The sequence below is a fragment of the Ctenopharyngodon idella genome, chromosome 7, assembly GCF_019924925.1.
Source record: "Ctenopharyngodon idella isolate HZGC_01 chromosome 7, HZGC01, whole genome shotgun sequence".
Lineage (NCBI taxonomy): Eukaryota > Metazoa > Chordata > Actinopteri > Cypriniformes > Xenocyprididae > Ctenopharyngodon > Ctenopharyngodon idella.
The window spans coordinates 47,761,591-47,777,516 of record NC_067226.1 but is presented as its reverse complement, the minus strand read 5'-3'; the positions used below and the strand labels follow the sequence as shown (position 1 = coordinate 47,777,516).

The 15,926-nt window shown below is 37.3% G+C and overlaps 1 protein-coding gene across 26 annotated transcripts in view; it reads left to right on the top strand.

The window, feature by feature from the left end:
* Nucleotides 1-1,428: 1,428 nt before the first annotated feature.
* The window catches only part of LOC127516447 (B-cadherin-like), a 133,631-nt gene continuing 119,133 nt past the window's right edge, over nt 1,429-15,926 (top strand). For 4 of the 26 annotated variants that reach the window (XM_051901076.1, XM_051901079.1, XM_051901078.1 and 1 more), the window contains exons 1-2: nt 1,444-1,665; nt 1,772-1,886. In XM_051901076.1, the coding sequence (XP_051757036.1) occupies nt 1,615-1,665; nt 1,772-1,886 (166 nt within the window). In that variant the 5' untranslated portion in view covers nt 1,444-1,614. Of the gene's footprint in view, nt 1,666-1,771; nt 1,887-3,564; nt 3,825-8,819; nt 8,961-9,050; nt 9,207-9,411; nt 9,557-9,678; nt 9,852-9,935; nt 10,065-10,151; nt 10,338-10,421; nt 10,667-11,119; nt 11,263-11,338; nt 11,564-11,677; nt 11,897-12,174; nt 12,306-15,696; nt 15,841-15,926 lie in introns of all 26 variants that reach the window. The other 22 variants (XM_051901067.1, XM_051901069.1, XM_051901094.1 and 19 more) reach the window with 16 other exon arrangements.

The window sequence follows — 15,926 nt, the reverse complement described above, 5'->3', positions numbered from 1 at the left end:
AGCTGACTTTTTTCTCAGAATCATGGTTTTAGTTAAAATGTTGTATGTAATATCTCACAATTTGGATTTTATAACTCACAACTTTATATCTCACTGTCTTTATTTCTCAGAATCACAAGTTTACATATTGCAATTCCGACTTTATAACTTATAAGTTTAAATCTCGCAATTGCGAGAAAAAAGTCAGAATTGTGAGATAAAAAGTCACAGTTACCCTTTTTATTTTTTTATTCTTTGGCAGAAACAAGCTTCCATAGTTTACAGTAGAGCTACTTATAGCTGAACTGAACTAGTTTCATGAAGAATGAGCTGAGTTATTGAACGAAACTGAATCAACATTGAACTGACTCGAGCTGAATAATAATGAACACTATTATCTTGCTACTTCTGATTTACAGCAGAATTACAGCCTCATATTTGATCACATTTGCATCATCACTTTCCTATTTATTATTGTGAAGATGCGTTGAAAACATTCTGTATTGAAGCACTAGAAAAATAAAGGTGACATGTATTATATCTGTCATATATTTTAACTATAACTAGACTCATTTTACCAAGCTCTGTTTGAAACAAAATGGTTTGAAACTCATGATCAAACTCAACACTGAAGGAGAAAATATAAACTATCTTTGATAGCCTGAGGCACAAAGCAAACAAGAGGCACTGACAGACATGCTATTTTCTGTTCTCTCACCCGCAGTTAGCTACGAATAATCCATTAAATTAATAAAATACATTAGGGTCAGTAGTAGGCTATAATACAAAGCAAGCACTATAGACATTGTTAGGGAGGTTATTATTGCGGCATTGTGTGGGAAGACTCTTGGAGAGTCATAACTGTTGTATCACCAATCTTGAAGTAAATCATCAGGGTCACAAGGAATACCAATGAAATAAGTAAGCTGCCATGGAACATGTGCAATATGATTTACTGAAACCTAAGCTAAAATTGTTCATCACATGACCATTTTGTCAATGGTATTCATTGAGAATAGAAGCACTATTTGTATGAGCAGACTGCACTGACATACATGGTATTGTATTATTTTACTGTTTTCATTTTGTAGACAGTCTATAAACAATTTCCCTTTTAGTTTTATCAAACTTTATATCCACGAGCAGATTCATCATTCGTTTTATCGATTTTAACATCAACAGCAGCAGACAGAGGAGGTGTCTAGGGGATTTTTCAGTGTGAAAAAGGCATGAAAGGAGTTGTTCAGTTCAGCAGCATGAGTGAACAGCAGCTGCACAAAACTAGTCTTTTAAAGAGTTAATTGTGTGGCTTTATATCTAGATTGATATCTGTTTAAGAAGCGCTCTGGTCAACAGCGTTTCTATATTTCACACGCAGTTCACTAATCCGGGGATTTTTTGAACAACATCTAAATCTTTTTTTTTTTACCTGCGTGTAGGCCATACATACCCATATTTGGAATTGGTAATTACCGGATGGGCGAGGTCACCTGGCTGCTTACGTCAGAGCTCTCGACTACCTGCTGAAGATCATTTTCCTCAATTTGCGGCTGCTGAGAGGTTGTAAGGAAGAGAAGCTCTACATTTAAAATACTTCGAAAGCTGAAGGATTTTGTGTGGATTTTATCGTGTCGAATGGCTTGTGTAAGGATTGTGGGATTAGGAGTGATCGTTTTTCTTTTTCAGGTAAGTTTTTGTTTTGTGGCGTCGAAAACCGTCGCGCGGTTTCGATCATAAAAGGCTTCGGTTTGTTATAAAATGTTTTATTTGTTTAATTTTTCTTTTAAACTAGGTATTTTCGTGTGGATATACGGAGGAGTCGACATGTACACCTGGGTTTGAGTCGGAGTTAGTCGTTTTTAAAGTGCACAGAGATCACCTTCACAGGGGAAAGAGACTAGGAAGAGGTAAGTCTTCACAAATCTCATTACTGAAGCGTTTTTTTTTTAAAAATTAACATTTGAAGACAACGAAAAGTACACTGATTCAAAAATGCTGTATGTGTGTCTATGCTAACGTCTGCGATAAATCTGGTCTCTCTCAAGTTTAATTGTTGCGCCTCGAGTTTCGTCAAAAGTCGATGTTGTCGAATGTAGAACCTTGTTTTACAGCACTTATTTAATTTAACCTATTTCGATTCTTCACCTTTAACCCTTTATTAGGTCTAGAGACTTTAACCTCGTAAAGATATTGATTTTTAATTATGTGGTCTTTGGTGTGACAAGGCAAATGTGGCGTTTTTATTTTTGTGCAGGTTAAACTGTTGTTTTTCTGTTCCACTTCGGATTGAACCCCACACATGTTGAATTAAATCACATTTTAGTTCTCTCATATGTCAAGAAGTGAGGTCAGGTGTTGAATTTAAGGTTCTATAAATGTCATGCTTCAGTAAGTCTCTGCAGGTGTTGTGAAATTCAGATGATCTCATTCGGTGAGTTTCTGTGGGTGTGAAACCAAGAGATTAGGGTCAACAAATCATTTAAGATTTGTCACTTACTTTTATTTTCAATCATTGAAATATGAACCCAATTACTTTGGCTAATAAAGTACAGGGTATGAAAAACCAACAGTTTTTATTAAGAGTAAACATTTCTATTTAATGCATTGACTCCCCCCTCCAAATCAGGTACTTTCCTTAAAGTGATGCCAGTTAAAGATTGTTTATCATTTTAGTTTCGATTTTTATGCCCTCATCTCACAAGCGTTTTTCATTTAGTCATTTAAAGGATGTCTTTTTCTTCATCATCCAATTTATCTAAAGTTCTCTAGAGAATAATTCATGCAGTATTAAACTGATTTATTCTTTCACACTAACCTGTTTTTTAATTTAAAAACAAAAACATTTGTTTGGAAGTTCACCAGACTTTGGTTTCGTATTGCAATTGATCTGTAGTTTACCTCTGTACATCTTGAAAGGAGTTGCCTTTTATTGTCCCACTAATGGTGGCTTATTTCTAAGGGCTGATTGGTTTCACCACTTCCGACCTCTAATGGATGGCAGCACTAGGTCCATTGCAAAGGCTTTGTATGACGGGATAGTGTTTGTTTAAATGAATTATGCTCTGTATCTTTGGGAAAAGGATTGACACAGTAAGCATTCTGAAGTTGAGACATGCTTAGTTTAGGACATAAAGCAAGACTGTAAGCTATACCACATGCAAAACATTGAACTTGAATATTGCAAATTGAAATTATAAAATAAGTGCGCTTTTTTTTTTTTTTTTTTTTTTTTTTTGGTCAACCTTTTCATGAGACCATAAATTTATATTGTAATTTGGCCATAATTACAGTAAATCACTTAATACTGTGGGTGGATAACACATGTCAAGTAGCTTATCCTTAGACATCTGTTAGTTATGTTGGTATGATCAAAATATTTGATGAAATGGAAAATGTTGTGAAGTAAACGATTAAGGCTTTTGCAGTAATACAACTCGAGTCTGTACTGCTACAAATGTCAGCATATAAATTTATACTTTATTTTTCTTAAGGAAAAGTTTTAAAATCCTCTTTTTAAACATCACATTGGTGTCGTAGCTTGAGTTTGCTTCCCTGTCTAAGTTAATTCTCCTTTCCCTTCCTCAGTAACTTTCAGTAATTGTGATGGAAGAACAAGAACGCTCTTTCACTCCGTTGACAAGCGGTTTGATGTGGACACAGATGGGACTGTAACGCTGAAGAGACAAGTCACTCTTCATGAAGGTCACAAGGTGTTTTCTGTGCACGCTTGGGACTCCAGTGGCAAGAAGCACACGGTGTCTGTCAGAGTTGAGCGTGTCCACCATCATGTGGACCATCATAAGGACCATCATGTGGATGTGGACATGAACCACTCCTCTTCACAGGTACAATCAACTTCTTTTAAGAAACTGCTGTCAGTACAGTACAAGCCTGACCTCTATTGGGCATTTAAGTTGTGTGCTACTTTACTATGGTACTTTAAAAGGGTGTATTCAACTACCAAATTCTGTGCATGTTTACGACTTAATGCAAAACAGTAATTTAATGAATGAATTTTTGATTACTATAAAAGTGTTAAAGTTTAGGTAATCTTAGGTTTGGGTTGGAAATTTCATGAATTTAACGCGTGCCCTCCAATAATAAGTGCAGTAACTAATATTACATGTTTATTTCTTGGAAATGCACATTTTGCACACAGAAACACGATAGAGATGCTTCTGAGGATTGCAAAACGTTTTGAACTGCCAAGTAGTGGAAAAACGGCCTTAGCATTGCCATCCTTGTGACCCTAACATTAGAAAAGTGTGGATGAACTTATTTTTTAACAAAGTTCCAGTCAGATTGCGTCAGTAAGCCACTGTTCATTGTTCGCTTTATTTTACTGCGGATTCGTTTTTTTTTAAACAAGCGCGTTTATATTATTAGCCTAATATCATTAATGGTTACAGCATCGTCTTAATTTTACATCCCAGACACAGGGAATACAAACACTGATCTCTCTATTCAAACCTGCAATAATTAATGTTTAAATGTCCCAGGACTTTATGTAGGTCTGTGTTGAAAAAGTTTAGGCCAATTTACAGAGCCCCGCGCTGACATGCAGGGAAAAAATAAACCATGTTTTAGGCTATTAATTATTTGAAACCTAAGGATGCTTTATGCACTTTATTTCCACTGTAGTTAAATTGTGGCTACATTTTAGCCTTTTTTTTTTTTTTTTTTTTTTTTCTCCGTTTCTTCGTTTTTCAAATCATAAGAACGAATTAATAGCCTAACAATGTTCTCAGGCTACAAAGAAATATTTTAATAAAAAGTGATCAACAGGTCCATAATTCATTTACAAAGAAATGGTTTAATAAACAAATTTCTTAATTCATGGACACTTTATTTTTCTGAATGTTATGCGCAGAGCTCTGTGTTGTACGGGAATATATGTGCATGCCTGACCTGTAGAAATACATCAGTGAATTATTAAATGTAGTTTCAAGCATTTTGTCTGCTGTCACTGTAATATTTCACTAACAGTAGGCTATTCAAATAGCTGGAACATATGCACTTTATGATAAATTATAGCCTATAAATGTATGCGAAAAAATTATGGTGTAAAAAAAATAAGTGGTTTAGACCTGCAGGACACGCATCTCAGTAGCCTGTGTCTGTGTGGGATTTGAACCCGTGTCATTAGTGATACGGCTGTCCAACGGTCTATCACTCGACTACGAGTTGACTTTCCGCGAAATGTCCAGAAGTTCTCTTTTCCAGCAGTAAGCATGCCTGACCTGTTGAAATGCATCAGTGAATTATTAAATGTAGTTTCAATCATTTTGTCTGCCGTCACTGTAATATTTCAAAACGTGTGAATTTGCCACCAAGTGTTAGTTTTCCTACATCTTGAACTTTTAATTTTACAAATGGAGACATTACCAAAAATATTACTTGCTCATCCTGACAAATTATCTCATTAAAAATTAAATTTAAATTGGATATTCATAGCTTTGAAGAGCTGGAAAAGTGTAAAGCACTTGAAAGTGCTTGAATTTCACTTTCAAAAGGTTGTTCAAACCCAGAGATGAATAATGTAAAAACATTTGATTTATTTCTGCCACAATACCATGGTTAGAGTTAGTGATACTACATTAAGGCCATGGTGAATGTTGGTGATTTGTGGATTGAAAAGCCTTGTATAACTTGTTCGTTCATGACTAGGCCTGTCACGATAACTACTTTTTGTTGTGATATATTGCCCCAGAAATAATTGCAATATGCGATGATATTGTCATTTTAAGACCATTTTATGCAACTGAATATATAATCATAAAATAACAGCATAATAATGCAAGTAGGCCTACACACTTTCAAATGACAATGAACTCTTAAGAATATTTAGATACTGGAATTGAAGCGTCAAAAAAATGTTGAATAAATAATAAATAAACCTTTGCTAACAACTGCAAAATAACAAGTAGAAAAAAACACTTGCAAATGCACAAAAGGCACTTATATGGAGATTTTCCATCTGCAGGTTTTTCCCTGACCTTATTTTCTCAGTAAAGTAAGGGTGCACGCTATTGTCAGATGTCCATATGAACAAAGACGCAGATTTAGCAGTCAGATATGGCCTGCAGTATCTGTTTTTCTAGAGGAAAAGAGGAGAACTTAATTTAACTTGAGCGCCACGTTATGCATGAGATGCAGCGAAAGACGCAAGTGCAACAGTCAAACACGTGTCCATGGAAAAACGGCGCAGTGGAATGCAAAAACGCGTTTTCTATTTCTTTGCAAAATGACGGTGACGTTTATTTTTGTGTAAACATAATGGGCAGTATATCACGCCACCAAAAATTGTCGAGGTCATGTCCAAAGTGCATGATGAAGTTATTGTCTCTCAAAAGAAAGAGTTGACTCTAAACCGCTTAAACGAGTCGCCAGGAGTTCAAATCCCACTTCCGTGGCGGCCACATTTCACAAAGTAACACATTTGCCTAATGCCTAATTGCCTAAAAATAATTTCTTATAACAAAAAGAACTGAACGTTTAAATAGTTTCACAATACACAAAAAAAGTAATGTTTCAAACAGATTAAAGTGCAAAAGAATTATAAAGAACAACAGTTAGCACTTTACAATAAGGTCTCATTATTTAACTTTAGTTAATGCATTAACTAAGATTAAGAATGAGCAATAGCTACATTTGTTTTTTTGTTAATGTTAGTTAAACAAATACAACTGGGCCCGTATGTATAAAGCCGCTCAGAGTAAAATTTTAGTCTTAAGTGTCAATTCTAAGAATGACGAATAAGAATAGACTTAAGAATAAGTGTGATTCATAAAGGTTCCTAAGTGTCAAGACTAGGTCTCAGCTCCTAAATTATTTAAGAGAGCTGTAGAGGTCTCTTAACCTAGTTAGGAGTAACAAGATGGCAACAAAGAAGAGGAGACACGCGCATTCCAATGAAGATATGATGTATTGAGTTATATGATGACATGGAGTTGATAAAATGATATAAACTTGATTGTCAATTCTTTTTGTAACTGACCTAATAAGAAATGTAATAAATTTATTTAACATGTTTAATGCATTTTAATACATTTTAAAGGTTCTGTATGCGATTTCTCAAATTTGTTGTTGAACACTGTTGATATTTGAAATCAACCCAAACAAACACACCCCTCTCTTCATTGCTCCGCCTCCAAAACTCACACTCCAATACTAACCACCCTGCTCCAAGTCGGTCTCGAACTCCGGCCCGATCACTGCTGGCACGCGAGGCGAATACACTGACAATGATGCTAAGCACCTCATTTTCTAGCAGTTGTCAGTGTTCAGTCGTTTACCTGCAAAACTCTCACTATCTGGCCGCTATTACACACGCAATGCGAGTGGATGTCTGTTTATCACAGCTGACACGCAACAAAACGCTTCACGAATAATAAAGCGCAAATGATGAACGAACGACAAGGAAGCACAAAAAATGAACGCACAGTACACAACAGTACAAAAAAAATGAACGTAAATACAAACAAGAGTTTGTTGTTAATCGCCAACAGAACAGCAGCTCCAGACAATCAAAACCCAGTGTTACTTACATGAGAAGGAATCAAAGCAGCCTCCGTGTCTGTTTTCAGGCCTTCCTGCTTAGCTCTCTCCAGCGCTGGAAAGCTTTTCTAATATAAATGTGGTCCTAAAGCTCTTGCCCAGTCATAACCCTTCATTGCAGTGATCTACTTTTGAGCTCTTTAGTATTGTGTAAACTTACCACACCAAACATAGCGGCCAAAATTGATGTGCAAAGGTTTTTTTTTTGTTTTTTGTTGTTGTTTTCTTTTTTTTTTAAATGACCCTACAATTTTGCTTAAATCATCAAAATATGAGGGAAATATTTTTAATGTTTATATTATTTAAGTGTTTTAAAATATGACAATGACTACAACATAATCAGTTTTTAATATTTCATTGGTTCTCTCTTGTTTTTGCATGTGTTCATAATTACTTTGGATGACAGCCTGGCCAAAAATAATTTGAAATAATTTGAAATTTTATCACACATGAAACAATTGACTCCAAGCACAGCTGCACGATATGCTAACATCTTTTAACACATTTTTTAAAAAATATTTGAACTAAGGTTGAAGATGTCAATTTTCATATGGCTGGACATCACATTTGGCCACTACTCTATGGCACTTCATTGACTTTCCAACTGACCATCAAACCATGCGGCAAAAGCAAGCGACTTTTATGTTGATAGTGGGCTTCCCTGGAGTTGTTGGAGCTGATGATGAACTCGTGTTCACATCATCGCTCCAATTGTAGATTGGCTGATTCAGAGGTTAAGGGCGGCCATTTTGAGTTGACATCATTGTAGTCCTTAGTTCACACTTAAGTCAGCACTTAAGAATCAGTCTTGTACTTTACTAAAAGTTCCTTTTTTAGCTTCTTTATGAAAGTATCTTACTCTTAGAAAAGTGCTACTCTTCACTAAGAATTTTTTGACACTTAAGTCAAAACTTAAAACTATTCTTAAGAGCATTTCTGAGAAGTTTTATACATACGGGCCCTGATCGTTGTTAGTTTTTGCTGAGGACCATTAAATAAATTACAACTTTTGATTTTTAGTAATGTTTATGGTTCAAGTATTTTTCATTGTCTTTTTTTTTTTTTTTTTTTTTATGCTCAACATTGTATTTCGACATTTTTATCAATTTAACAAGTTTAATCTCACGTTATGACTTTAATCTCGAGATGGTTTTATTATTTTTTTTTTTTTTTTTTTTTTTTTTTTTTTTTACTGCTTGGCCCTAATCCTCTTCTGTACTGAATTGTATAATGGACAGATAACCAAGAAACAATGTCGCTAATTTTCATTTGCTAAATTTCAGATGGAATCTCCCTCTGACGATCTGGTTCTGATGTTTCCAAAGTCTTCGACGGGTCTAAAGAGAGCAAAGAGAGGTTGGGTTATTCCTCCGTTCAATGTACCTGAGAATAGCAGAGGTCCTTTCCCAATAAAGCTGGTCCAGGTGAGTGAAAGTCATGAAGTGAATGTTCAAAATTAGATGAATGAGAAAGAGGTTTCTGTTATTGACTTTGTGATTTCTTTCTGTATTTAGATAAAGTCAGACATGTCTAGTGAAGCTCAGATGCAATACAAGATCACAGGTGAAGGAGCAGATCTGGACCCTAAGGGGACTTTCACTATAGAAAGATTATCAGGGAATCTGTTTGTGACTCGACCACTCGACAGAGAAAAAAAAGCTTCATACAGAGTAAGTTTGTTTTGTTTTGTTTTTTTGTTTTTTATTTGTATATCTACTAAAAATTAAGTCAGTTTTCTTCAACTACACTTGCATATTGATGTCAAAGCTAACAGACATGGACTAAAAGAAACAACTCTAAATTTGATTTGATTGTGTTCAAACAACCTCAGATATTTGTATCTTAACATGCCTGTATTTCTTCTCTTGTCTTTAGCTTGTAGCTCATGCTACTGGAGTTGATGTGAATATAGCAGAAAAGCCAATGGAAATTATTGTAAATGTGCTGGACCAAAATGATAATTATCCTGTTTTTACTCAAAATCCATTCAATGGAAATGTTCCTGAAGCTTCTGATAGAGGTAGGTGTATGGTGCAGTTTCTCAGTGAAATTGTTTCTAGCAGTTTTTTTTTTTTTTTTGCTTTTCAAAATGTCTCTTCAGCTCGTACCTCCTAATCAGTCTTTATTCTTCTCTCACTGAAGGTGATGAGTTTATGACAGTCACAGCCACTGATGCAGATGATCCAAATACTGACAATGGTGTGATCAGTTACTCAATTGTCAAGCAAGATCCAGAATTGCCAAAACCAAACATGTTTGAAATCAACTCTGTTACTGGAGGAATTCGTGTGAATTCTGTAGGCTTGGACAAAGAGGTGAGAAATCTGATGAATGGATCTCACAGTGATGAAGAATGATTTCATGTAAACAAACTCACCTGAAAACATCTTCCCTTTTAGAAATGGTCCAAATACACTTTGACAGTTGTGGCTACTGACATGGAAGGAAGAGGTTATTCAACCACTGGCACAGCTGTTATTACTGTGACTGACAGCAATGATAACGCACCTCAGTTTGAGCAAACCTCGGTAATGTGTATTGATATATTCAGAGTGTTTTAATATAAGCGTTTTAACTATTAATTCTTATACGCACCATACATCTCTTTGTTTTAGCACACTGTATCTGTCCCAGAGAATAAAGTAGGAGCTGTAGTGGCCAAACTTACAGTTACTGATGAAGATGAAGAGGGATCTCCTGCCTGGTCAACCAAATATCGGATTATTAGCGGTGACAAGGGTGGGTTTTTCAATGTCAGTACTGGACCCAGCCGGCTAGAGGGCATCATCACCACTGCAAAGGTACTGTGTGTTGCTCATGTGTTTGCACAGGCGATTGGTTGTGATGATTTAACTTTAGTAAAAGACACTTTCTTTTCCATTCAGCCTCTGGACTTTGAAAAGAACAAGCAATACATTCTGTCTGTGATTGTTGAGAACGATGAGCCATTCGTCGGTGCTTTGGCCACTTCCACTGCCACAGTCACAGTGAATGTAGAAGATGTGAATGAGCCTCCAGAGTTTAATCCAAAGGAGAAGATTATTTACAAACCTGAAGATTCACCGATTGATTCTGAATTGGTTTCTTATACAGCCACTGATCCAGACATTGGAAAACCACAGAAAATAACGTAAGAAATGTTGCAAGTATTTTTTTTTTTTTTTTTTTTTTTTTTTTTTTCTCCCAGACAATATAATCACAATTTTATTTCTTCCATTTAAAGATTCTGGCTGATTTCTTTAGAGATTCAGATCTTGTAGCTAACAAAAAATCGCATAGATTTGCATGGAAGGACTTCATGAATGTTGTCGTTGTTGTCGTCGTCGTTGTTGTCGTCGTTGTCGTCGTTGTTGTCGTCGTTGTTGTCGTCGTTGTTGTCGTCGTCGTCGTCTTCTATCTCAGCAACTGTCTAGCCGCTACCTATCAAGGCCGATATCCCTTCCAATATCAAACCTCTTCTACCCAGAATTCAGCATGCCTGTATATCTTGTGAACTTCAAATTATTATAAACTTCCAGGCAAGACTTATGTTGTTCTTGCTGAACATTTCTAGTTGTAACCTGTATGTTTTGGTTCCTTCCAGGTATAAAATTGGCAATGATCCTGAAGGCTGGCTGAGTGTAAATCAAGACACTGGATTGATTAAAGTCAGGAAACTTATGGATAGAGAATCTTCCCATGTGAAAGATGGCAAATACAGAGCTATCATTTTGGCTGTGGATGATGGTAATTTGTTTTTATTTTTTTAAGAGAAGAAATCATGCTAGCATAGCCTTTTTCTAATGTCTGTGCTTGTGTTCAGGTGATGCTCCAGCGACAGGCACTGGAACCCTGATAATTGAGTTGTCGGATGTAAATGACAACGCTCCTGTCATTAATGAAAGGATTATAAAGATTTGCAATCGTGGTTCAACCCCAGTGCTTCTCTCTATAACGGACAAAGATGGACCTCCTTATGCTGGTCCCTTTACTGTTGAGACCCAAGGAGAAACCAGTAAAAATTGGTCCGCCACGATGAATGAAACATGTGAGTAATTTCTAATATTTTAAGGAGAAATTAATCTCATTTTCATACGTTACACATTGAAACATCTGGCTGGCTTGGTATAAATGTCTAACTATTATAATGTGCCCATTTTAGCAACCGGTGTCGTTCTGAAACCGAAGTTTCCATTGGAGCAGGGTGACTACAATGTTGTCCTGAGAGTTTTTGATAACCACAGACTGTCTCAGGATAGCACCATTCAAGCAACTGTGTGTGACTGTGAAGGAGATGATGTCCAGTGTATTAATAAACAGTTAGCAGGAATACCACTATCTGGAGTTCTTGGAATCTTGGGAGCAATCTTGCTTCTGCTATGTATGTAATTTCTCCCATGCATTTATATATGTGTCTGTGTATGTAGTTGGTCTTCCAGATTTTGTATGCCTACAGAAAGTTTAATGTACATACTTTATACTGCAGAAAAGGTGTCACATGCTACTAAGCCATTTCACTCTTTGAATTGAACTCCTGCCATAAGATTAATAGCAATCCACTTTTCCTTGACCTTTTTAGAGTCCCTTTTTGATCTTTCTTAGTTCATTATTTGTACTGCTGAGTTCTTTAGGGTAAATAAGTTGTTTCTTATACTACAGTGCTCGCCCTTCTTCTGCTCTTGTTCCTGAGGAGGAAACGTAGCACCAAAAAAGAACCTCTCCTTCCTGAAGATGATGTAAGGGACAACATCTACTATTATGATGAGGAAGGCGGTGGAGAAGATGATCAGGTTGGTTTTAATTTGAGAAAAATTAAGGGGTTTATCAGTTTTTCATGGCTGAATTAATTGGTATTTCTTGGTTAATTTTAAAACTGAATATTGACAGATAAACTTGCTGTTACTTGGCTTTTGCACAAGCCACACTTCATTTTGCTTGCTGTCATTTTGCAGTATAAGCATTTGTGAAGCTATGTAAAATAATGGGGTTGGGTCTTAATTCAAGGACCATTGATTCACTACCTGAATCGCTGTGGTGCTCGCACTACACAAGGATCAGGGTCCCTGCAGGTCCTTTAAGTCGTAAAGACTTAAATTCAATTATCAACTTGAAGGCCATAAGTCGACTTGTACCAAAATATACATATGGTACAAGAAACTGCTTAATTGATTCAGGAGATCTTAAATTTGGGAAGAGAAAAGGGAATCGCGATATGGGCTTAATGTAATTGCTTATTAAACTTCAAAAGACTGATTTTAATTGTAAACGTGAGCACTGCATGTTTCAAAATAAGTTTTCATGAGATCACCTGCCCTTCCATTCTTAAGTTAATGGTAAACGAACTTGGTTTGCTGAGGCTCAGCTTGAGTTCTGAACACAAAGGTTCTACGTAGAGAAAAAATGAGGGGAAATAGAGGAAGAGATGGGGAGGTGGAGGATTGCCATTGGGATGGCACAATGACTACTGCCCAGATACACTGATGAGCCAACTTTGACCACCTGCTTAATATGCTGCTATTCTTCCGCATGCTGCCAAACAGTGCCGACTTAAGGCATGGACTCTACAAGACCTCTGAAGGTGTCCTGTAGTATCTGGCACCAAGACATTAGCAGCAGATCTTTCAAGTCGAGGTAGAGTCACCGTGGGTTGAACTTGTTAGTCCGGCACATGACGGAATGAGGCATTTATATAGCGCTTTACTGTGTACTATTGTACACCCAAAGTGCTTTACAATCATATCAGGGGTCTCTTCTCAAACACCACCAGTGTGCAGCATCCACTTGGATGATGTGATTGCAGCCACAGTACAACGGTGCCGGTGCGCTCACCACACGCCAGCTATAGGTGGAGAAGAGCGAGAGTGACGGAGCCAATTCAGTGGATGGGGGCTATTAGGAGGCCATGATTGATAAGGGCCAATGGAGGGGATTTGGCCAGGACACCAGGGTTACACCCCTACTCTTTACGAGAAGTGCCATGGGATTTGCTACATCCCACAGATGCTCAATTGAATTGAGATCTGGAGAATTTGAAGGCCAGGGCAACACCTTGAACTCATCATGTTCCTCAAACCACTGAACAATGTGTGCTGTGCATTGTCCCAACAAAGGAGGCCACTTCCACCAAGGAAACCCCATTGTCTTGTACCTGGTGTGCAACAATGTTTCGGTTGGTGGCACGTATCAAATTTACATCTACATGAATGGCCGGACCCAGTATTTCCCAGCAGAACACGGCCCAGAGCATCACACTCCCTACACTGGCTTGTCCCGCTGTGCATCCTGATGCCATCACTTCCTCAGGTAAACGGCACACATGTACACGGCCTTCCATGTGATGTAATAGAAAAGGGCACTCATTGGACCAGGCAACCACCTTCCACTGCTCTGAGGTCCAGCTCCAACACTTGCGTGCCCATTGTAGGCACTTTTGATGGTTGACATAGGCACAAAGATTGGCTACGCAGCCCCATATGCAGCAAAGTGCAATGCACGGTGTTGACACGTTCCTCCCATAACATTACACCTTTTTTTTTTTTTTTTTTTTTTTTTTTTTTTTTTGTGGGACTTGTGCCACAGTAGGCCTTCTATTGGCTCAGACCATTGGGGATAGCCTTCATTGCCCTCCTGCATCAATGAGCCTTGGGTGTCTGACACCCTGACGCCGGTTTGTGGTTTGTCCCTCCTTGGACCACTGTTGGTAAATTCTCAACACTGCTGACAGGGAGCAACACATAAGCATTACCGTTTCAGAGATACTCTGACCTAGTCGCTTTGCCATAACATTTTGGCCCATGTCAAATTCAAGGTCTTTATTCTTGCCCGTTTCTCCTGCATCCAACATATTGATTACGAGCACTGCTTGTTTGCTTACCATCTTATCTACCCAAATATTAATGTGGCCTTGTTAGGAGATCAGTGATATTCACTTCGCTTGTGACTGGTCATAAAGTTTTGGCTCATCAGTGTAAGCTCATAATGATGATTGACAGGACTAAATGATTAGGCTCCCCCCAAGCCTATGTTTGGAACTTCGATTATGCCAGGAGATTGACAAATTTTGACTCATCTCTTCAGAAATGGTTTAAAGGCTGAAATGTGAGGTTTACCATTTGATAAAACTGTCTATGGGGGGAAAAAAACTGACCCTGACAATATGCTCTTTTTGCATCACACACATGCTACAAGATCATGTGGTGATAATGGCAAAGAGGTTCGGCAATGAGCTCTCTGATTCGGCTGTGATCTGGGGGTTTTGTCACAGAGCTTGGAAGTTTGTCTGCAACGGCAAAATCCAGCCAAACATCATGTGTGAGGTCGCCTTAAGGTTGACTGAATTGATGCAGGCAATCTTTATCTATGCATTTACTAGAGATTCTGGCAAAATGTTAATTGCTCCAGTCTGTTTAGAAAATATTTTAATTTGAATTATTTTTATTTTTTTAATAGGGTTGAATAAATGATTTAATGACTCGCTGAAAGACTTAGATTCATTCAGTAATGAAACAAGTTGAGTTTTTGAATGTTTCCATTACATTTAAGTCACTTGTTGCCACCTACTGGTGTAATGATGTAGTTGATAGTTATTGGAAGCTTCAAGTTACTTTAAAAAGGTGATAACTATTTTGATAGCTACCATAGACATCAGTGTTTATATCCGAACTATAAACGTTTATCCTAGTACTTCTGTGATTAATTTGAATGATTGTAAGACAGAAATAATGATACTGTGTGGTTGAAAAGACTTTGTGAATCTACCTATACATGACAACTGCTCTCTCTGGGATCAGAACTCAGATCTGAATGTTCACTGATCGTACTTGTCAAAGTTTTAATTTACCTGTCAATTAAGAATAAGATAATTGGGTGTTTGAATCAAGATCGCAATCTCTTAATGATTAACCGTGCAGCTGTAGTTTGTAGTAGTTGCAATGCTCCACTTGCAGTGACTCTTGTCTAATGAATGGGCATTATAAAAGGAAATAACTTGGTAAACCAGAAGTCAACAGGACGGGACAGGAGTGTGAATGCTTGCTGCATACCTGCTGTTGCAATTACGCTGATGTTGATGTGCTGTGAATGCAAGGTGTGTGAATGTGATTACATGCTGACCAACTGTCTGCTGTTATGTAGTAGATGGTTTCTTTTTCTTTTTAAATATCAAACACCCTTTCTGCACAGGACTATGATCTGAGTGTGTTGCATCGAGGCTTAGACAACAGACCTGAAGTGTTCAGAAACGATGTGGTGCCCACTTTCACGACAGCACCTCAGTATAGACCTCGACCAGCCAACCCTGAGGAGATTGGCACATTCATTGATGATGTAAGTGGTTGTTACTTTGTTAAACATCAATTAAGAGAATTCCTTTTTTAAAGCCAGGTTTAAGTATGACAGTAACACAATTCTTT